General features: G+C 42.6%; 1 protein-coding gene across 3 annotated transcripts in view; it reads right to left on the bottom strand.

Moving 5' to 3' along the window:
- DNAJC16 (DnaJ heat shock protein family (Hsp40) member C16) overlaps positions 1–21,831 on the bottom strand; it is a 29,512-nt gene extending 7,681 nt beyond the window's left edge. The window contains exons 1-9 of one of the 3 annotated variants that reach the window (XM_070404151.1): positions 21,745–21,831; positions 19,692–19,876; positions 15,538–15,604; positions 13,983–14,313; positions 11,968–12,152; positions 9,357–9,461; positions 8,493–8,651; positions 1,292–1,422; positions 284–467 (exon numbers count right to left, since the gene is read on the bottom strand). In XM_070404151.1, the coding sequence (XP_070260252.1) occupies positions 284–467; positions 1,292–1,422; positions 8,493–8,651; positions 9,357–9,461; positions 11,968–12,152; positions 13,983–14,313; positions 15,538–15,604; positions 19,692–19,858 (1,329 nt within the window). In that variant the 5' untranslated portion in view covers positions 19,859–19,876; positions 21,745–21,831. Of the gene's footprint in view, positions 1–283; positions 468–1,291; positions 1,423–8,492; positions 8,652–9,356; positions 9,462–11,967; positions 12,153–13,982; positions 14,314–15,537; positions 15,605–19,691; positions 19,877–21,272; positions 21,292–21,744 lie in introns of those variants that run through there. The other 2 variants (XM_070404152.1, XM_070404153.1) reach the window with 2 other exon arrangements.
- Between the last annotated feature and the right edge of the window lie 1,316 nt (positions 21,832–23,147).

Genomic DNA, 23,147 nt, shown 5'->3' with positions numbered 1-23,147 from the left:
AGAGGCAAAACTAGACCTGCCATAGGAAAAACTAGTGAAAAGGATTAATGCTCTCCAATCTCTACTCATAGGAAAGGGGCTTTCTGTGAAGGTAAAAGGCCGAAAATCTAGGAGGTGGTCACTAGGGTGAAAGACTTTTAAGAATAGGCTTTCAAAACAGGCTCAGAGATTTCTGGGTTTCCTGGGATTTGTATTCAAAACTCCCGAGGAAATAGGACACAGAATCGAGTGCCAGTGCTCGTCAAGAGCTGGGATCAGGACCAGGACGGGGACCACGACTCACCGCCGACTTCCCTCGGAACGTCTCGCTGTCTGGCAGGAAGGCGTTGGCAAACTCTGGCTGCCGGTTGCTGTAGACGTGCATGAATCGCAATGTGTCTTGTGAGTTTGCCTGCGCGAAGGACAGGAAGGCCTCAAAGGCTTCACTCGACTTGGTGGCCTCGGGAATCAGTAAAATCACACAGTACCTGCGCACAACAGAAGACATAGTAAGCACTCCCGAGGCACGACTAGAACCTGTGATGGCAAGTGAGCGTGAAGGAGAGGACGTGCTCACGAAGGAACCCTTTGTTTGCATTCACTAAAGACGCGAATGCATTTACTAAAGAAACTCCACGGTCAAAGTCTAACGGGAAAATATTTCCAAGTCGTTCCCGACACGCTTCTTTCCCAGACCACCCTCTACCACTCTCAGGGCTGTCCTCTGAGGCAATGGCCACCGAGTCCTGGATGCAGACGGGCCTTCAGAAGCCATCTGGTCTGGTTCTTCCACTGCAGGCCGGCCGCTCACCTCTCAGCTCACAGGCCGCCGAGCCTCATTCTGAAGGGCTTCCTTTGCGATGGTTCCACTGGGAAGTTGAACTTATTCACTCATCCACTCTCCCAACATCTCCTGAGCACTTCCTATGATCGTGCCCTTGTGGAGCCTCTATTTGAGACCCCCAAAGACTCACCCCACTATTGTGGGAACAGTGACTCTCTCGTACTCCATGCTTCTTTAAGGAAACATCTCTCCCTGACACCTGGCTGAAGTCTACTCATCCTTCAGGTTTCGGATGAAGTGTTACACGGCAGGAAAATCTTCTCTGACCCCGAGGGCAGGCTGGCACATCCAAAACTTAGTCCTAAGGGACCCTGAATTAATACACCCCACTGCTCTAACAGTTGTCAGTCAATATTTGCTACATAAAGAATAAACTCCGACTGCCACAGGAGAGGTGTGAATGGCCTGTAGGAAAGTGCGCCGTGGCCCCTCCACTGCCATGACAAGCAGAGCAAAGCCTGGCCTTACTTCCTCTGTCGGTGAGACCGCTTCACGGGGCACAGTTCCTGGAACAACTTCTGGTTGGTGAGCCTGGTTGCTAATAGATACTTGTTTTGGCTGATGAAGTCATCAATGGCCTCCTTCTTTGTATGTGGGGCCTAGAGGAAAACCAAGAAATAGTTGATTTTATTCAGTTTTCTCACTGCAAATGAGCTTTATGTACAACTCAATAAAAACGTGGCTCACCCTGGCTATCCTATATAACTAAAGGCTAATATGCAAAGTGACCGAATGGAGGATGACCAGACGCTGTGATGTGCACTGACCACCAGGGGCAGATGCTCAGCGCAGGAGTTGCTCCCTAGTGGTCAGTGGCTCCCATAGGGGAAGCGTAGCTCAGCCAGAAGCTGGGCTCCGGGCTGGTGAGTACAGCGGTGGTGGCAGGAGCCTCTCCCGCCTCTGCTACAGTGCAAAGGATGTCTGACTGCCGGCTTAGGCCTGGACTAAGCTGGCAGTTGGACATCCCTCGAGGGGTCCAGGACTATGAGAGGGTGCAGACAGGCCTTTCAGACACAGGCTGGGCTGAGGGACCCCCAAAGTGCATGATTTTCACGCACTGGGTCTCTAGTTGTAACATAAACAAATAAGAAAGATCTGTTTGAGCAACTAAACATGTGACCTTCAACAATGCAGGGATGGGGCAATGCTGTGGTTATTTCAGATCAAACGATAGCCATGTGCTCCTTCCACTGGCGAACTATATATATTGTTTTATGTTGGCAGATTAAAAAACCCAATCATTTTAGGCAAATTTACTTTCATTTAAGATTTGTAGCAAACTGAACAATTAAATAAACTCCAAAGTAACAAATTTATCCTATACTAGAGGCCCGGTGCACAAAATTTGTGCACTGAGAGGGCGGGATGGGAGGGAGGCGTCCCCTCAGTCTGGCCTGTGCCCTCTCGCAGTCCGGGACCCCTTGCTCCTCACTGCCCACCTGTTTGCTGCTCCTTACCACTTGGCTCGCTGCTCCTTAGAGCTGCTGTGGAGGTGGGAGAGGCTCCCACCACCACTGCTGTGCTCGCCAGCCGTGAGCCTGGCTTCTGGCTGAGCGGCGCTCCTCCTGTGGGAGTGCACTGACCACTAGGAGGAAGCTCCCGCATTGAGCGTCTGCCCCCTGATAGTCAGTGCGCATCATAGGGACCAGTCGTTCTGCTGTATTGGTTGCTTAGGCTTTTATTATGTAGATAATAAAACCCTAAATTGCAAATTGACCAAATGGCTGAACGACCGGTTGCTATGACACACACTGGCCACCAGGGGGCAGACGCTGGCAAGCGCAGCAGTGGTGGTGGGAGCCTCTCCCATCTCCACTACAGGCAGGCGGTAAGGAGCGAGGGGTCCCAGACTGAGAGAGCGATGTCAGTCTGCTGGCTTAGGCCCGCTCCCTGGGAGCTCCCACACTGGGAGCGGGCCTAAGCCGGCAGGCGGACATCCTCCAAGAGGTCCCAGACTGCAAGAGGGTGCAGGCCGGGCTGAGGGACACCCCCCCCCCCCCCCCCCCCCCCAGTGCACGAAATTTCGTACATCGGGCCTCTAGTTAAGTATATAAGGCAGACTACAAAACTGTATGACCACTTTGTTATTAGTAGCTTTCATACATTTTGAAGGACTGAAATTATACGGGGGGGGGGGGGGGGGGGGGGGGGGGGGGCGCGCAAAATTAGTTTTACAGTTGCATGTACATGAAACAGAGTTTATTCGTATATTATTTACTCTTGTATATTTTTTCCATACAAACTACTGTAAACCTACTTTTGCCCACCCCATATATTGCAGGTTCTCAGACCACAATCTAGAAAATATAAAATGTGAACCAGAACATCCCTGTATGTTAAGAAGCACACACTGAATAACCTATTGATCTAAGAAAATATATCAGATATTAAAAAATATTTTGAACTTGAATGATTAATGAAAGTACTATTTACCAAAACTTTGAGATGCAGATAAAAGTAGTACTTAGAGGGTTATATTAAAATGAATATAATAGAAATTAATGAATTAGATATCTGTTTCAAGAAGTTTAAAAGAACAGCAAAAAGATAAACACAGAAAGAAGGGTATAATAAAGGTAAAAATGGAAATTAATGAAACAAAAATTATAGAAAAAGAAGAAACAGAAGAATTAACAAACCCAAAATTGGTTCTTTGGGAGAGCTAATAAAATGGACAAATCTCTGGTAAAACCAATCATGGAAACAAGAGAAGACTCAAATAACCATTATCAGTGTGTCAAGGAGGAATCGCTACCTATGTCACAAAGTTAAAAAAATAAGTTCATTAAATTGAAAAATTTGGATGAAGTAGAAAAATTCCTTCTAGTTCAAATCTCACAATCACACAGACACTTGTCCTCAAGACAACCTTTGCACTTTGGCATCAAGCAGACTGTTTTATGCAAACTTCCCATTTTATCACACAGAATATTAAAAACACCAAAAGACGTGTACTCAAGGGCCAATTTATCCTATATAATAAAAGCGTAATATGCAAATCTACTGAATAGCAGAACGACTGGTGGAACAACTGGTTGCTATGAGGCGCACTGACCACCAGGGGGCAGATGCTCAATGCAGGAGCTGCCCCCAGCCCGCAGGCCCCAGGCCAGCCATGGCTGATGCCAGTGGGAGCCCCCCTCTATTGCCCTGCAGATTTCCCCACAGATTAGCCCTGATTACCGGCCAAGCCTAGGGTCCCTACCCGTGCATGAATTTCGTGCACTGGGCCTCTAGTTTATTAATAAAGTTAATACTTCTTACTGCTTCATCAAGGCTATGAAGTAAAATGAGTGTTGTTTGCTTGTTTTTATGGAAAGGGCTTAGGAAGAAAAACATGGTCACTGGTGGTGGGGTTTACGCACTTGATTACCTGCTGGTCGTTTCACCCACCATTGCTTTTGCACCATCAGTGCAAGCATCAACCCAAAGGAGGAGAAATTATGTCTAAGGTTATGAAGACAGTTTTGATCTTACAGGCTTCTTCAAGGGCCTTTGGGACTCACCACCCTGGCGTCTGTGAACCACATTTTGAAAACTGTAGTGGTAGAGAAACTTGTGCTCAGGACACGGGACACATGTCCTGGTCATGGCATCGCTGCTCCTACAGCATGGGAATGTCCATCAACAGAAGCATGAGTAAACGACAACATGGCTGTAAATACTGCACACCCAATGAACACACATTAACTAGAGCCCCGCGAAGTAACTGGTGCTTCTAGCATCACACTAAGCCACCAATCATTGGGAGAACTTGGTTTATGTTAAGCACGCATTTTTACCTCCTTAAAGAGCAAATTGGTGAAGCATCCACCGTATCAGTAATTTTGCAACTGCATTTGGTTTACAAGTTTCCCTGGGGAAGAAGTAATAACAAGTCTCCAGAGTAGAAGCTATTATTAAAAAGCAATTTAGGCAATCTTCACAGATTAACCTCGACTGACGGGACCTCTGTCCTCTTCCTTCAATGGCATTTGTTTTCTTGCTACTCTCTCTCAGCTTCTCAGTCACCGTCAGGCACCTGTTTTCATTTGCTAGTGGTTGTCCAGATTTTGTCCTTGGCCCCTTCTCTTACTTCACATACGATGTCTGGGAGATCTCCCCATACTCAGGACTCCAGCTTCTAACCATTCACTGATGACCTACACAACTCTATCCCCAGCTCATCCTAAGATCTAGATCCCTGTATTCAATTGCCCGATGGCCATCTCTCCTTAGACTTCCCATAGGCAGTTCCAATTCACTATGTCCATAGCTGAATTCATTACCTTCCTCCTACACCTGTTCTTCCTTCCTTCCGATCCACCTCCTACGTATTGTCCTTCCCCTTTCCCCCTGGTCTCAGGCGCTTGTCTTCCATGTTCACATGGCACCCATCTAAGTGAGACGTCTACTACAGTGGATAGGAATTGCCATTAGGTCTCTCTCCTCCCCAACTGTGAGTTGGGGACAAAGACTAACTCTGGATGTCAGAGCTGGCTCTGTATTTATTACATAGCAGTACTACATTCATTACTGAATGAATGAAATAAAAATTTCATAGAATTTCTTGGCCCTCGCTGAGTATCTCAGTGGTTAGAGCATCGTCCCAATAAGCCAAGGCTGCAGGTTCAATCTCTGGTCAGGACACATTTAAGACGCAACCAATGAGTGTATAAATAAGTGGGACAACAAATCAATGTTTCTCTCTCTCTCTCAAATCAGTAAATAGAATTTCTCATTCTTTTCCTTAAAAGAAGGCCAGTCAAAGGGTCCTTGTTGATTTTTTAAAAATAACATTAAAAAGTGTAAAAGAATACATGTTCATTATAGGGATTTCTTTTTTAAAAAAACAATTTTAAAAAAATCATCACCCGAGGATCTATATCAGTGATGGTGAACCTTTTGAGCTCGGCGTGTCAGCATTTTGAAAAACCCTAACTTAACTCTGGTGCTGTGTCACATATAGAAATTTTTTGATATTTGCAACCATAGTAAAACAAAGATTTATATTTTTGATATTTATTTTATATATTTAAATGCCATTTAACAAAGAAAAATCATCCAAAAGATGAGTTCGCGTGTCACCTCTGACACGCGTGTCATAGGTTCGCCATCACTGATTTATATACATATTTTTAATATACTTTTTAAAAATTGATTTCAGAGAGGGAGAGGGAGAGAGATAGAAACATCAATGATGAGAATCACTGATCGGCTGCCTCCTGCACACCCCACACTGGGGATAGAGCCCACAACCTGGGCATGTGCCCTTGACCAGAATTGAACCTGGGACCCTTCAGTCTACAGGCCAACACTCTATCCACTGTGCCAAACTGGCTAGGGCATTATAGGGATTTTTGAAAATCCAAATATTAACATAATTTTTCCATCAAGAGATAACTACTACTAATGTTTTCACCTATTTCCAGTTTTTCTTGTGTGTATGCACACATACACACACACACACATTCACGTTATAAACTTGAGATCAGTGTTTAAACTGAATATACAATTTTGCATCCTGCTTGCTCTTTAATGTTCTATTATGAAGATAATCCCCATAATTAAGTATTCTTTTTTTTATTTTTTTATTTTTTATTTTAAATATATTTTATTGATTTTTTTTTACAGAGAGGAAGGGAGAGAGATAGAGAGTTAGAAACATTGATGAGAGAGAAACATCGACCAGCTGCCTCCTGCACATCTCCCACTGGGGATGTGCCCGAAACCCAGGTACATGCCCTTGACCGGAATCGAACCTGGGACCTTTCAGTCCGCAGGCCGACGCTCTATCCACTGAGCCAAACCGGTTTCGGCAAGTATTCTTTTTTTTAAAAAAATGTTTTTATTGATTTCAGAGAGGAAGGGGGAGGGAGAGACAGAAACATCAATGATGAAAGAATCATTGATCGGCTGCCTCCCTACTGGGGATAGAGCCGGCAACCCAGGCATGTGCCCTTGACTAGAATCAAACCCGGGGCTCTTTGGTCCACAGGCCAACGCTCTATCCACTGAGCCAAACCAGCTAGGGCTATTAAGTACTCTTGAATTGCCATTTTAAATGGCTACATAAGGTCCCTGCTTGAAATGTACTAATAATTATCCTGCTGTTGGTTATTTATATCTCCCCCTCATTTTTGCTATGAATGATACTTAACATCTCTGTATGTAATTCTCTGAGTTCCTATTCCCCTGGGAGAGGTTCCTAAAAGGTAATCCCATTTCCCTTAGGTCTTTACTCAAGCATGACCTTACCTTAAAATGAAAACTTTCTTCCCCAACACTCCATATTCCTCTTTCCTGCATTATTTTTCTCCTCAGCACTTACCACTAACATACCATAATAGAGTACGTTATGCTGTCTGTGGTCCCCACTAGAATACAGGACGAGGAATTCTGTTGGTTTTATTTGGGGCTGGATACCCGTATGCAGTGCAATGTTTGGCATATGACAGGGACTCAGGCGCCCAAACAGGGACATGAATCAGGAGTACTCTTGATGAGTGAATCTAGGTAGTTGATTCATTACCACCCAATTGCTTTTCTGAAAATTTTAAAGAGTGTCTGTTTCTTTCTACCCTCAACACTTCTGAGTATTTTTATTTTGAAAATCTTTAACAATTTGATGGGAGAAGAAAATGTTAAATTTGCCTTTCTCTGATTAATAGTGAGATTTAATTAAGAAAATAGATTTTTATTGATTTCAGAAAGGAAGGGAGAGAGAGAGAAGGAAACATCAATGATGAGAGAGAATCACTGATCGGCTGCCTCTTGCATGTCCCACATTGGGGATCAAGCCTGCAACCCAGGCATGTACCCTGAATGGGAATCAAACCATGATCTCCTGGTTCATAGGTCGATGCTAAACCACTGAGCAACATTGGCAGGGCAATGAGCTTTAATTTTTATTTTTATTTTATTTTTTAGAGATTTAATTTTTAAAAGAATTTATTAGTCACTTGAATCTCTTCTCAGAATTTTGTTCATATTCTTAGCCCATTTTTGGGGAAAAGGTTTATTATTTGATTTTTGTGGTAAAATATACACAACATAAAACCTACCATTTTAACCATTTTCAAGTGTGTAATTCTGTGGCATTACGTATCTGCACATTGTTCTGCAACCATCACCACCATCCGCCTCCCAAACCTTTTCATCTTCCCACATGGAAACTGTCCCCATCACACACTAACTCCCCTTTTCTTACTCCCCCAGCTTCTGGCAACTGCCATTCTACTTTCTGTCAAAAGATTATTTTTTGATGCCTAGCCGGTGTGGCTCAATGGTTGAACTTCATCCCACAAACCAAGAAGTTGCTGTTGGGTCAGGGCACAGATTGGTTTGCAGGCTTGATCCCCAGTAGGGGGTGCGCAGGAGGCAGCTGATTGATGATGTTTCTCTCATTGAAGTTTCTATCTCTCTACCCCTTTCCCTTCCTCTCTCTAAAAATCAATAAAATCATCTTTTTTTTAAAATCATCTTTTTTTTAAAAAGATGATTTTTAGAGCAAAAGAGTACCAATCAGATGGAAAACAAACTTGTTTTTAAATTCTGTGTCTCTGAAGGAAGAAGTGAAAAGCTAGTTTCTTCTCCTCACCTGCTTTGCTCAGTTTTGCTGTTTAGTGTTTACATGAAGGCCCGAGATAAAATGCGAGGGCAATCTTGAAACCAGCTGGCTCTCACATACCTCGATAACGTCTGTAGGCTTGTGTATGTACTCTTTAAAGATCAAGATGGTGGGAACATAGACGTTGACGTTGTACTGCCCCGTCATCTCTTCCGCCCCTCTCGAACCGACATACACATATCCAAATAAGAAACACTCTCTGTGTGCAAAAGCAGTCAGCTGTTAGGGCAGAACAGAGAGGAAGAAATGAGGTCAATAGCACAGCATGTAAATTATGGATCAAGTGTGACTTCTTACATCAGATGAACACTAGCTTATTGTATGGCCCCACTTGGGCTGTTACACCCTTGTACACTTGTAGAAATTCTATGGTGTTCATGCATGAAAACTGCACCAACAAAGCTCAACACAATTCTTCTCTTTCATAAAGAGAAAAATCATCTTATTGAGATGCACACTGGGTGAGGGGCAGGGAGTGTGTGAGGAATTACCTGTACCCCAACTATGTGAGACGGCAGTGACCATCTCGTGTCACAGTGACAACCAGAGGTGTGCTGGAAGTGTAGACTAGGGTCTCACTGAGAGGGCAGGTGTGGAGTCAGACAGGCTTCAAGGGACTCAATACTCCCCATACTGCCGGGAGACCTGGGGTTGTTACAAACCACTCGCAGTTTCAGGATCTTGGTCTGTAAAGCAGGGATAATGTCTAGGTCATTGGGTTCTTTTGAAGATTCAATGTATCATGTGTGCGGAAAGCACAGCCTTGCAATAGCATCAGGAGCTGCTCAGTGCACAGTGTTTAAGGCAAATTTCTAGTCTTCGAACATTTCTCATGGGATAAGCTTTTACCTACAAAAAGGACACTCAGGCTACAAGTTCTTCCCAAGGAAATAAGAGAAAACATTACCCCAGCACACAGAGTACCTTGAACGGCAGTGGTATAACCGGCATTTTGTCGAACAGAAGGACATGTGGTTTGTTCTCTTGCTGCCAGCCAGAGAGGAATTGGACATAATTTTTATTTGTAACCTTCAATTGAAAAGAGGATGTTAATTTCAATATTGAATTTTCAACCACGGTACTATCATTCAACAGATAATTACATAAAATCAAATGTGTAAAATATTTTATAAAAAATAAGAAATGCAGGCAACTAAGCTTTTGTCTTCATTTGACTAAAACTATTAAAAAGAAAGAGATGTTGATTTCATATTTTCATGTGTTTCAACTCTGAAAGCATAATCTTTTCTAAAATAATTACTGACCAAAATATTTAAAAAATGAGCTTTCAAAGTTGGTTCTTGCTTAATTACAGACTAATTTTTAACTAACCTTAATCTATTAACCTTAATCTAATGCAGAAGATAATTCACCAATTAGTCTTTTAAAATAGTTTAAATAAAAATAAGTGGGCCTGAACCAGAGTCAAAACTCTCATCGCTCAGAGAGCATGGGATTTTGCCATTTTGGTGACACAAAATTGGCCCTGGACTAAATGTTGCTCTGTCCTCAATTAGAGAAATTTAAAACAAGTCCTGAAAAGACCACTGTTCCCAAGGAACTTAACCACATCCCAGAACAAAGCTCAGGGATATTTATTGGAAAATAAAGACGTCCCAATATCAGTACCCAACAGGTAAAATGTACACTATCTAGTACCCAAAAGTAGAAACCCTGGCCAGTGTTGCTCAGTTGGATGAGCATTGTCCCATTCACCAAAAGGTCGCTGGTTTGATTACCGGACAGGGCACATGCCTGGGTTGCAGGCTTGATCTCCCAGTAGGTGTGCAGGAGGCACCGATCGGTATTTCTCCTTTTTTTCTTCCTCTCTCTCAAGTAAAAAAAAAATATTTGAAACAAAACAAAAAGTAGAAGGCATGTAAAGGAAGGGGGCGAGGCCTATCAGCTGAAACGAATCCAAAAACATAACATGATAAAAATAAGTGGGCCCACCTCATCTATACATTACATAATTTCATTTATTGCCATCTGAATTGCTACTTTTGTGTTTCCCTGGTTTATGCTTTAAAATAATCCTACTGAGAGAACAAATTAAAAGCATAATTAAATTTCTATCTAGAAATATGTTAATAATTCAAAAAAATATCTTTTCACTCTGCTTCTAGAATGATCTCTATAAAACCCCAATCTGATCATTTCTCCCCATTGCTCAATGGCTCCATCACCTGCAGGCCAAGGCCCAGGTTCCGTAAAGATTCCTCTTCATGCTCTAATGGAGTTCTCTCCCACTCACTGATGCTTACTTCATACAAAGCAGGCTGTTCCTGTCCTGGACCGCTGCCTGCCTGGAACTCATTCCCTACTTCCCTCTCCTCACCTGGTAAATACAGAACAGGGTCATTTCTGCCAGGAAGGCTTTCCCGGCTCTAATACACCGGAGGAAAAAGAGCACCCACTAGACTGTGAACTCCTTGAAAATTATCCTCAACACTTGTCCCAGTGCCAGGCATAGAACGGATGTTATGTAAAGGCTTGAGGAACTAGCAGGACAACGCATCGTGGTTTCAGGAGCCTACCGTGCTCTCTGACAACTTCCTTTCCAGATAATTCCACCAAGTATTCCTCCTGCAGGTAATGATCCTGCAGGACAGACAATGAACCGTGCAGGAAGAAATTTGATGGAAATGTCTGCATGTTCACTTTCCCTGGTATTGTTAAAGGAACAAATCATTTCAAGTAAAACAAGAATCCTGTTCGAGTTCCTCTGATCCCTAACTTAAGAGACTGGGGGGAAAATGCTTCTTAAATATAAAAACGATAAACTAGTATGAACTCTTTGTGCCTGGCTTCTTTAGCTCAACCCCCTGTATGTGAAATTTCATCATACTGTTGCATCACTATATGTTCTGGAAGTTCCAAAAATAATACTTGTGTTCATGGAATCTGGTATTTTCTATAGATATGGTCATTAAATCTACAATTAGACAGAGCTTAATTTGAATAGTCTCATAAGAAAAGTATCTTCAGAGGAACAAGGCGATGAGTCGGAAAGAAATCCTTTATCTTATATGTTGTGGTCCAACCTTTTGTGTAGAGCAGTGGTCGGCAAACTGCGGCTCGCAAGCCACATGCGGCTCTTTGGCCCCTTGAGTGTGGCTCTTCCACAAAATACTGACTTCTGCGCATGGGCCACGAAGTTTCAATCGCACTGTACGTGTGCGCCCGCATGTGGTATTTTGAGGAAGAGCCACACTCAAGGGGACAAAGAGCCGCACATGGCTCACGAGCCGCCGTTGGCAGACCACTGGCTTAGGGAATAAGAATCACTGTCATTTTAGGTTCAGAGTCCTAGGACCGTAAAACTGCACAGTTGTTATTAACAGGGAGGAACTCTGTGTCTCTCTACTTCATCTGTTCAATTTCAGTCTCTGACAGACTCCATGGAAAATACTTGGTGTGAATGATACATTAATTAACACGTCGCTTGCCCTGCTCAAGTGACCACAGGTAGAGCCCGGGCAGCCAGCAGTCAGTCCCAGGCACCTCGCCAACTACTGCTCAGCCAGGTACTTACTTTCTCCACCAAGTTCCCTGGAAGAAGATTTTCTACAAACTGTCGCAGGTTCTCTGAGACAACCGCGCTATGGAAGAAGGAGACTTTCCCGTTTATGACTCCGACGATAGAAGGTGTGCTGTGTGCTCCCAGGTGACGGGCCAGGCGCCTCTCGTACCCAGCGTGGACCACGCCGATCCCTATACCTGAAAAGTATGGGAGACCTACATGAAGCCTTTTGTCCCTGGCAGTTGAAGAAATGCTAATTCATTTTTTGGTGTGAAATTATGACCTAGCAGAGGGGGTATCTGACACTTGTCCTCCTCTCTATGTTCCTTCTGCCTTCTGCCTTAGTTCAGGCCAGTGGTTGCTGCCTCGTCAGGGCTGGTAACCTCCTTTCCTCTACTCTTACGTTCTGTAACCTGTCCTTCACGGAGCTTTAACAGTTAGCTTTCTATAGAGCAGGTCTGATTCGGTCACTCCTCTATATAAAAGCTTTCCTTGGCTTTATTACACATTAAAAAATGAAGTCCAGCTTCCTTAGCCAGGAATGTAAGGCTCCTTACTACCTGCTCCCAGCTCTTCCTGGCCGCCCCCCTTACCTACACCCAGCCACACCCTGCTGCTGCTGGCTCTTCTGACAATGTTGCTCTGCTGGCACTGTTCCTTCTGCCCTAATGTTACTCCCCCGCTTCCTGCCCAACCAACTCCTAATCACCTTTCAAAAGAATAAGTAAAAAGTTGGTGCTTGACAGTCATTGAGTTGAAGAAAGTAGACTAATACATTTCAGGAAGATTTTTAAAAGAAGCTTATAAAATGGGCACTTTCAAAAATTTAACTTTGGTAAACTAGAAAACCTAGTTAATCAGAGATTTTCTAAGGTTAATTTATTAAGTGCTTCCTATATATCAGGCACTTAACAAAAAACTGTCATTTAATATTCAATCTCAGGAAAGCATTTTGGCAAATCTGAGTATCTGAGTGCTTCTGAACGACAGGTTGAAACGTCTGTTTTAGAAGAAATGAACCAATGGTTTTACAGTGCGTGCCCTCTCCAGAGAAACATACCCCTCAGGCTGGGTCTGTCCCTTTTTAGTACTCAAAATAGGTTTGTTCTCTCTCTCTTTCTCTCTCTCTCTCACACACACACACATTTAGTTCAGTAATTCTAACTTTACAGAGTTATTAAAATAAATACCCTCCCTGGATCACTAAGGTTTTCCCGGCACTAAGTGGTAACGATAAACAAAGGAAAGACTAACCTGCAATCGAGAATGGTAACGCATGACCACTGATGTTATGGGCTGAATTGTGTCCCTCACCCCACCCCTTGCAAGACCCTAACACCCAGGACTTCCGAATGTGAATGTATTTGGAGAGTGGGCCTTTAAAGACATACTGAAGTTAAAATGGGGCCTTATAAGGGTGGGCCCTAATCCAATATGACAAGTGTCCTTATAAAAAGTTTAGTACACAGAAAAAGACACACCAGACCATGCGCACATAGAGAGACGGCCATGTGAACACACAAGGAGAAGGCCACCATCTGCAAGCCAAGGAGAGAGACTGCAGAAAAAACCAACCCTGCCAACACCTTGATCCTGGACTTTCTAATCTCGAGAACTGCGAGAAAATAAATTTCCGTTGTTTATGTGGTATTTTGTGATGGCAGCCCTCGAGAATTAATATACAGAATGAAATCACAAATACCATACAAATAATCTGAAAATCCTACCAGCCTTAACAGTGATGCTTGAGGGCTGTTTTGTTCACCAATCATTTTTAAGCTTCTCCTATGCATTGGGCCCCCAGCTAGATGTTAGAAGATTATATAGGTAAAGCTTCAAATTAATAATGCAAAGTGAAATTGGCTGATTCATTTCCCCCTGAAAATGTGTCCTTGGAAAATACTAGTCGCCATGAACTTGTGAAGAAAAATCATACCGTTCATTCTCCTCAACATCCCATAAGACTCAAGATTTAGAAAGTTACATTCTCCCATATAAACATCTTCCAGTGAATAAAATTATCTTACCCAATCCTTCCAGTTCTTCGACTACTTCTTTCCAAACAGGCTCTATGTGGACACAGGTAAAGCACCAATCTGAGGTGATCTTAATGAGGTAGGGTCTCTTGAAGCTATCGGGAACCACTTTATTCACATAATATGAAAAGTGCAATAAATGTCTCTCATCAATGGGCTCCTGATGCTCAGAACCAAAGGGGAAGTGCATGAACGATTCCTCAAAATAAAAACTTCCTGGGAACTGGCGGAAGCGATGCTCTTGCTGCTTCTGGTGGTCCTGGTTCTCTCTACCCTGCCCGTAGATATCATACTCAGATCTCTTTTCTTCATGGGAAAGAATCTATAAAGACAGAAAGAAAAAAAAAAAAAAAGAAATCTAAGGAACGAAAAAAAGTTTACCCAAAGAATGTTCCTGTAAGCAGCTTGGAAGATATGAGAAGAAAATAAATGTAGATATGACATGATTAGATATTCTAAATCAGTCACTCTACATCCAGAACATTCTCTCAATAGAAACATTAAGTATTTCAAGACCAAATTACTCCAGTCACTTACTCATGTTCGTCTTGGATTTAAAGACTTTTGAACTATCATAATACTAAGCACATCAGTAAAACAAATAAAACTTAACATAATGTTAACCACCAGGGCTCAACCACAGGAAGATTGACTAGGTCATGCCATTGAAGTTGGAATGATTCAAACCAAAATATGAAAAGCTGGACACCAAAAAGTAACCCCAGACTGAGTTCAGTGTCTTGTGTGTTGGCCGACTTTGTTTTACTTAGAAATAACTTTGACGTCTGAAATTTGAGACCCTGCTTTAGGAATAAGTCATCCTAGGAGCGGGGCTGTGTGGTGAAGAGCGTTACCCTGCCCAAAGCAGGAAGCTTATCCTTTGTGTCTTCTGGACACACTACTTAAGCTGACATGTTAGAAAACTGTTGAAAATCTTGTGTTTAAATGTATTTGCAACCTTGTGTCACATTAATAACTACAGGCAAATTGGTCTGTAGTTCTTTAAGTTTCTAGAATATGTGCTGCCAACGGAGTACATCATGTAAGTTTCTAAAGAGGAAACAGAGATATACCTTCACGGTAATCCTACAATTCTAAGTAAAGCCTTTAAAATAGGCCATTTACTATTAATTTTTATTTTTAAAGTATTTTTACTGATTTCAGAGAGGAAGGGATTGGGAGATAGAAAATCAATGATGAGAGAGAATCACTGATTGGCTGCCTCCTGCACACCCCACACTGGGGATCGAGCCTGCAACCTAGGCATGTGCCCTGACCAGGAATCAAACTATGACCTCCTTCCTGATTTATAGGTTGATGCTTAACCACTGAGTCACACCGGCCAGGTTAGGCCATTTTTTAAAAAAGAGCTTAAGTGCTCAGGTACTAGTTCTGACACTGGATGTGGCCAAATATGGTCTCTCTACCATCATCTAGAAACTGGGTCAAGGGCATAGGGAATATGCCCTGTCTGAGAAGACTTTATTACACAGTTAGACATGCTTTATAAGAGCTAATGGATGCATCCCAAAGTTTGACACAATACCTCGTAAGCCTTGCTAATTTCAATGAACTTGTCTTCTGCTTGAGGATGTTTGTTTTTGTCAGGATGCCTGAAACACAAAAGGGCAGGCAGTGAGAATGGGCTTAATGTTTCACATACGGTCAATTAACATCCTTGTCCACAAGGTTCCCTACCTCAGAGGCAAGTGGAAGGCTATTTTGTTAGGACATTTTCTTAAAAATGAACAGCAGAAGCAATCAGTTGCCTCACATAACTATTAAAAAAATGCAACTTTAAAACAGGCAATTTCTTCCCAAAGTATTTCAGCCGGGCACGGTTTCCAAGTGCAACAGGAGACTGTCCTGCAGCATTTTCTAGGAAAGGTGGGAAACGTGTGTGCCTTTACATGCTCCCCAACACGGCTAACGCTGGCTCACGCTAAAGTCATTTCTCTGTAAGAACCAACTTCTCTTCCGACGGCGGCATTTCATCCCAATGCTAGAACGGTATCAATGATATCAATTTCTTCTCAGTTAGACAGAGGAAATAGCTTTAAGGATGCAACATGAATTTGTTTAATAGCAACCATGTTTCAAATAGCATCTTGCTGCTATGTTCAAATTAGCTCATTTTAGTTTTCACTATTACTCTGGTTATCACATTCTACCTATGCAGGCCTTTTACCTGCAAATAGAGAACGTTTTCAAGGCCACATGTTTTAAGATGTGAGCAAAGTCTACAGTTTAAGAAGCAAAATAATTTCAACTAATATTGGAACAACGATTTGTTTGCTATTATACACAGCCAGCAATAATCCATCTTGTGGTCATATCTTAGTATGTAATCTGCTTGTGTTTATACCAATTTCAGCTTTGGGGAGTTTAAAGTCCTGGAAAGTAGGGGCTGGGTTTAATGTCCTCAGAACCCCCTAAGATCTAAATCAGTGTTTAATTTTTCAGTGTTCATTTTATTGAAACTCTATTACAGACTTTATTCTTTATGTAATCACTTCTGCTAACTTCTAGTAAATTTCCTCTAGTCAAGGTTCTGGAAAGAGAACATCCACTGGGAAGCAAATGACTACTAAAAACAGCACCAAGTATATCAGAATAAAAACAATTGGCAACTCGACCAACTTATTCTAGCAGGAACATATTTTTTAATGAATTATACCACATATTCTGATTTCACTAAAAAAAAGAAACTACAAAAGGTTGGTTGTTGAATTTGGACATCACTCCCTAACTAATACTTATTATGAATATATTTTTTAAAAAATATATTTTATTGATTTTTTACAGAGAGGAAGGGAGAGAGATAGAGAGTTAGAAACATCGATAAGAGAGAAACATCGATCAGCTGCCTCCTGCACATCTCCTACTGGGGATGTGCCCGCAACCCAGGTACATGCCCTTGACTGGAATCGAACCTGGGACCTTTCAGTCCGCAGGTCGACGCTCTATCCACTGAGCCAAACCGGTTTCGGCACTTATTATGAATATTAATGGGGAAAATCTTAGCTGGTATAATGAAAATAGTATGAAAAAGGAGACATATGTAATACTTTAAACAATAAAGGATTAGAAAAGAAAAAGAAAAGATAGTATGACTTAACGAAACAAGGTGATGGTTTTGCAGCATGTTTCTGGATGACAAAAAAAGTGCTTTAAATATTCAAACTCAGGCTAGAGGCTGACAAGATAAAAGTTATTCGATCATACAAATAAAGATTTAACAGACAGAACTCTGTTGGGGGAAGGGTGGGAAGGGACTTTTAAAGAGACTGAACCAAAGAGAGCTGTGAGGGCAGCTGGGTTAAAACCACAGATCCTGCAACAGAGGAACTGCAGGACAGCTTCAGCTTATAAGGAATATTTTTCTAATCACAGGGAGACAGCACAATGTTGAAAACAGTTAGAAAAAGATAACTTCAGCTCTAGGAAAGTACTGTTCAATGCTATTTTCAGTGCATGAAGCATTTCACAAACTGCAATATATACATATCCTTTACATTTCAAAGGGAAGAATATACTGTACTTGGCATCTACAGGTGGTCTAGCTACCTCTAAGGGAATAAAAACAAAGGCAAAAAGAGTAATATAGTTTGAATGACAACTGTAATTAAAAAATACAAAAAATAGTGAAAATAAACATTAAAAGTAATAAAGTATTAGAGAAATCTACTGTTCAGGTGACTGGCCATGTTATACCCCTTTGCTTCAAATAAAATTTTGCGTTCCTCTACTCTCACCTTCTGTAACCTGTTCTCTGTAACTCTTTTCTTTGGAGTGGGAGGAATTGTTTATTTTGCCAATGTAGATGACAAAAGAAAAGTACCTATGATAAAACTTCTTTATTGGAAGACAAACAGTTTTCCTGAGAAAAAAAGTAATTTTAAATGGTTTCACAAAGCAAGGGGCACACTCTTGAGAAGTCTAAGCAACACTATTATAAAACATAGGAGAGGAAGGCTACAAATCCAATTTGGCAATTAGCCACGTCCCCCTGCTATAGTTCATTTTGAGAAAACACTACTATTTTTCAGTGCATATGAAACCGTTACAAAAGGAGACAGACTATTTCAGCGATAAAACACTGCCACAGCCAAAATTTAGCAGAAAATAGTACAGCGAAAATCCAAGGTAAAGTAAAATTTTAGTCTTTCACTGGATGATACTCTATATATTTCTATGGTGATGAATTACTCCTAAAGAGAATCTAATTAAGGAAGAGAATCATATAACTCATTTAATTAATATAATACTCTTTTCAGCTTTGAAGACAGCAAAGTCAAAACTGTATGTTTTAATAGGTCTTACATACTCAAGCGATCATTTCTGCTTCTAAAATGCTGCCAAAGGCCATGCCCTGTACAAAAGAATGTGAGTACCTTATGAGTTCATTGCAGATTTATACATTTTGCTTTAAACATAAAAAGGCAAGAGTTTGAAGTGATGTCAAAACCGATTTTACTGTGAAGAGTCCCTGAAAAGAGCCCATGCATAATTAGAAATTGTGTTTTTTTAGTAACCAATTCTGGATTCTTCATGATATGGATAAGGTCTAAAATATCCATTCAAAACATTCTATTTTAAAACTATCTTTTACCTGTATTGCAACCAGTTTAAAGCTAAGATACATGTTTCATTGAAGAATAATGGTGTCAGCAGTCACACACAGCCTGCAATGCCATCTGCATGTTGCAATTTTGCTCCTGCCTGACTTCCTTCCCACCCAAACACTGACTTACTCACTCTTACTTCTGCCCAGATCGGTAAGTGATTAAAAAAAAAAAAAAAGCAATAAACTACCTGTTGGTGCAGAAGGTCAAACTATGGAAGCCAGAGGTAATACAGAATTAACCCATAAAACTGGGACAGCAAAACCCTCCCTCAGAGTGTAATTATAAGGTTTAAATGAGATAAACATAGAACATGGAGACTAGCATATAGGTGCTCAGTGATGGTTCCCATCCCAAACCTTCTTCCTGTTCTTATGCCTGGTTCACCCAGCTGTAGTCTCCCATGTTCTTTCCCTCCTGCTGTTCCCTTCCAGCTATATAATCCAGCATTTCTACTTAGGCAAGTCCATAGTATTAGTATTAGTGGAAGAAACTGATGCTGTCTGTCCAAAATAAGTTTTAAATTTCTTGCTATCCTGCTAATTCATAAACATGTGTATATTCTCTAGCATATATAATATCTACAGGTAAAATTCTGATTTTTCTATAAAATAACAAACTCAATCCCCGAATATTCGTTTAAAAAATTGAGGGCAGAAAGCTCTTATTCTAAAATAGTTTGAAAGCTTAAAAATAGTCTAGAAAATAGGATTGAATGGTGTTGCCTTTAACAATGACACGCATGAGGAGTTACTTTATGAATAACATCACGGGAAGGGTAGCTTATCCATTGTTGAGTACAAATATATTTTAAACATTAAAGTTCCCTCTTACTTTAATATTAAATATGCTAATGGTATCTAGGGCAATTAAGGGGGTTTCACAGTAACACAGGCTTTGGGTCACATCACTAAAATTATAGAAAAACATGAACATTAGACCTCCCAAATAAAATATTTTAGACAGATATATGTTATATATTTATTGAACATAGAGACAAATAAAAGCTAATTAGGCTTCATTTTCCTGCTAAAACTGCTAAGCTTATATTAAACTATTTCTTTGTTTCACCTACCATTTCCGGACGAGCTTCTTATAAGCCTTTTTAATATCAGCCTGACTGGCTCTTCGAGTGACCCCTAGGACTCTGTACGGGTCAAAAGCCAACGCAGACAGAATTTGCAGGATCAGAACCAGAACTATCAACAACTGCCAGGAAATGCTCAACTTTTTCACTTCCATTTCTCTTCCTTTCCAGAGCTGAAATAATGGAAGAGGCAACAAGTTTCAGTGGTAGAAACCTGGACAGTCTTCCTTTTCAGGTCAAGGTATAAGACATACAGATGAAAAACAAAACAAAGAAAAGATATTTTGCAGGAAAAGTGTCACACTGTTTGACTTACATTTAAAAAAAGTCAACAACCTCACTACTATTTACATCACAAATAAGAATTATTATAGAACATTTATAGATGAAAAGATGAGCAATAAGAGTAACAACTCTCCAGAATCCTTGGATTAAAAAAGCTTTAGAAATGACTAAAAATGAGTAAGATGAAGAAATGATAAGCAAATGTGGGAAGACGTATATGAAAATCAAGGTGACTACATCTCAAATACACTGTTTCACTTATTCTGACGATAACAGTGTAAGCTTAAAATACAAGGCTTAAGAATACCCCACTTAGTATATGCTAAATAAATTCATGAAATCATCAGACATACCATGTGCAAAATCACAAAATGAGATAGTTGTGGCATCCTTGGGAGTTAAGTAAGTACAAATACAAAAGTGAAATACTCTTTAAAAAATGGTGCAATTATGATTTAAATATGCCCCAATTCTATTCTTTCTCACCAAGCCCATTAGAACAAAAAAACGAAGCTGCTCTTTAATTTGATCGTTAGCAATAAATGGAAACCTCAGGAAATGCTCAACGTTTTCACTTCCATTGGAGAAAAAAATTCGTTTTCCACGTGAAGGGAAATTAATAACAAAGACTGTAGACCAGACATGGTTCTCAAATATTAAAGCTCCATCTCTGGTGAGTGTAGTGACTGAATTCATTGAGGGTTTCTGGAATAATCCTGGCTGGTTAATGAACACGGTAGTGCAGTATTGCACAGACACTTGCACTCCAGGATTGTGATCTTGGTGATATCATACAAAGGCTTCCCAGGGGCCTTATTTATCCCGACTTCTCATAAACTAAGTTGTAAGGTTCAAGTGTCTATGGTGGCACCTTTCTTGAGAGGGTGAGCGAAAGCTCTAACAGCGGTGGATTCTGACAGCTAGAAGTCTAAATGCTGCCTGAGAGCCCGCACAACACTGACTAACCCGATGGCCGACGTTGAGGACTGCATGCATGCTGAATAAAATAGGAAAACAATGTCTTCCTCGATCAGGCAACCTGTAACCTATTCTGTCCTTCAAGACACGCACAGCCCGCCAAGAGTCCGGATGGGGATGTAGCTACTGGGGAAGCGCATGGGCTCTGGGATCAGCCTCAGACCGGGACCCAACCTCCACCACGTTATGACCTTGGGGAAGTCCCTTAAACTGGTGAAGCCTCAGTGTCCTTATCCAAAACATGGGGGCGAAGAAGACAGTCTTGAAAGGATCAACCTGGGAGTTAAACGAATGTGACGTATTTACGGGGCTCAGGGTCCATCAGCGGTACTCGTTATCATTCTTTTGCTATCGTGCTGTGCAATCAGGCCTTATTCAACTGTGTCGGTCGCCTCCAGACAGAAGGCCCAAGTGGCGGGGCCCGTGGGGTTCTTTTGCAGACAACGGGCCGGTGCCGGCCTCCGGGCAGGAAACCACCTGCCCAACAGGTAGGCAGGCTACCGCCCTTGGGCCATAGCCCCTAAGCCAGGCATCCGCTCCGCAGACGCGCTCGGAGTCTGAGCAACGCCTCGGGCTCCCGCCGGAGGTCGCCACCCTCCAGGAGACGGTCGCCTCCTCCGCTGCCCGCCGAGAGCCCTGGGCTGGGCCCGGTCGGCTCCCGGTGCCCCCCCAGGCCCAGCAGGGACCCGCAACGAAGAGGGAGACTGAAGGGAAATTCCCGAGCCTGCCCGGCCCCGCCGCGTCCGCCGCTCCGCGCGTCACGCCGGGAAGGAGTTACCGGGAAAGGGCACTGGCCTCAAGGGCTGCAGAGTCCAAGGTCCAGTGAGTCCGCTGGCCAGGAGGCTCTGGTCCACAGCAGCGCTCGCCCAGGCCTGGGGAGGGGAGGAGGGAGAGGGACCAGCCTGAAGGGAGTCACGTGGTACTTAAAGGCCCAGCGCATCGAAGGCAAGGACTGACTGCTTGTTCGCAAGTGTATTTTGACCCTGGCCACACACCGTCTGCGCTTGGACCTAACGCGGTTACCATGGGGACGAGGAGCGCTCTTTGCCTGGATCAAAAGGGATGATCGTAACCAAAGAGGTCAAAACGTGCCTGCTAGCTAGGCTAAGTCGCGGTGCAAGATGGGATGCCAAGGAGACCTCCCCGATCCAGGGAGGAGTTTCCAGTGCTACCAGGAGATGGCCTGCTCTAGCAACAGTTGCTAGGGTGGGGAAGTAATCGCTGGTCCCGCTTCTCTTTAAGCCTATTCATAGAATCCTAGAGCGTCAGAGTTGAAAGGACCTTAGGGATTCTCTCTAGTCCAACTCCTCCATATGCTGATGGGAAGACTGAGGTCCAGAGAGAGGCAGGGACCTTCCCAAGGCCTGGAACCCAGGACTCTTAAACCCATTTACCCAAAAGCCGGCTCCACCTTAGTGCCAGCTCCTGCCCTTAGCACGGGAAAGGGATGTGTGGTGGTGTTGGGGAAAGGGAGAGGCACAGGTGAAGGAGGTAAACTTTCATTGAGCCAATGAGATAGGTTCTTTAGAGATATAAAGAGATTTCATATCCTCCCTGCACTGTTTTTATTTATTTTTATGTCCTTTGCATTTATCACCATCTAACATACTACAGCTTTTATTTTATCACTAGGGGCCCAGTGCACGAATTCGTGCACCTTGAAAAGAACTGTGGGCCGCAAGGCTGCAGGGGGCACAGGGGCAGGTCTTGGCCGCACCCCAGCCTGGCCCCTCCTGCCGCTGCAGCCTTGATTTGCACCTGCTGACGGCAGTGTGGAGTGATTGGGACTGCGAGCAGCAGGTGCGAGTGCTGGGCAGGACCATGGAGCGCAGGAGCAAAGAATTTTCAGTAACCACTAGAGGCTCACCCCAATGACAGCAACAGGTGCCCTGCCTTGGTCTGGCACACCTGCTCATTTGCTCCACCATCCCCCGATGGCCGATGCTTGCCATGTTCTGTGTGTGCCCCCTGGTGGTCAGCGCACATCATAGCGACCGGTTGTTCCGCAGTTTGGTCTATTTGCATATTAGCCTTTTATTATATAAAATTTCTCTTCTCCCACTGGAATATAAGCTCCTAATGTCAGGGCTTTTGTTTGTGTGCGTGTGTTTTTTTTCTCAGAGCTTGCACAGACCTTGGCACAGACAGGATTGCAATAAATATTTGTGGAATAAATGAATG

This window comes from Myotis yumanensis, unplaced genomic scaffold (genome assembly GCF_028538775.1).
Source record: "Myotis yumanensis isolate MYYU_CA2020_CCGP unplaced genomic scaffold, mMyoYum1.0.hap1 SCAF_2, whole genome shotgun sequence".
Classification (NCBI taxonomy): Eukaryota; Metazoa; Chordata; class Mammalia; order Chiroptera; family Vespertilionidae; genus Myotis; species Myotis yumanensis.
The sequence above is the reverse complement of the archived record's forward strand: the minus strand, read 5'-3'. Positions and strand labels throughout refer to the sequence as shown.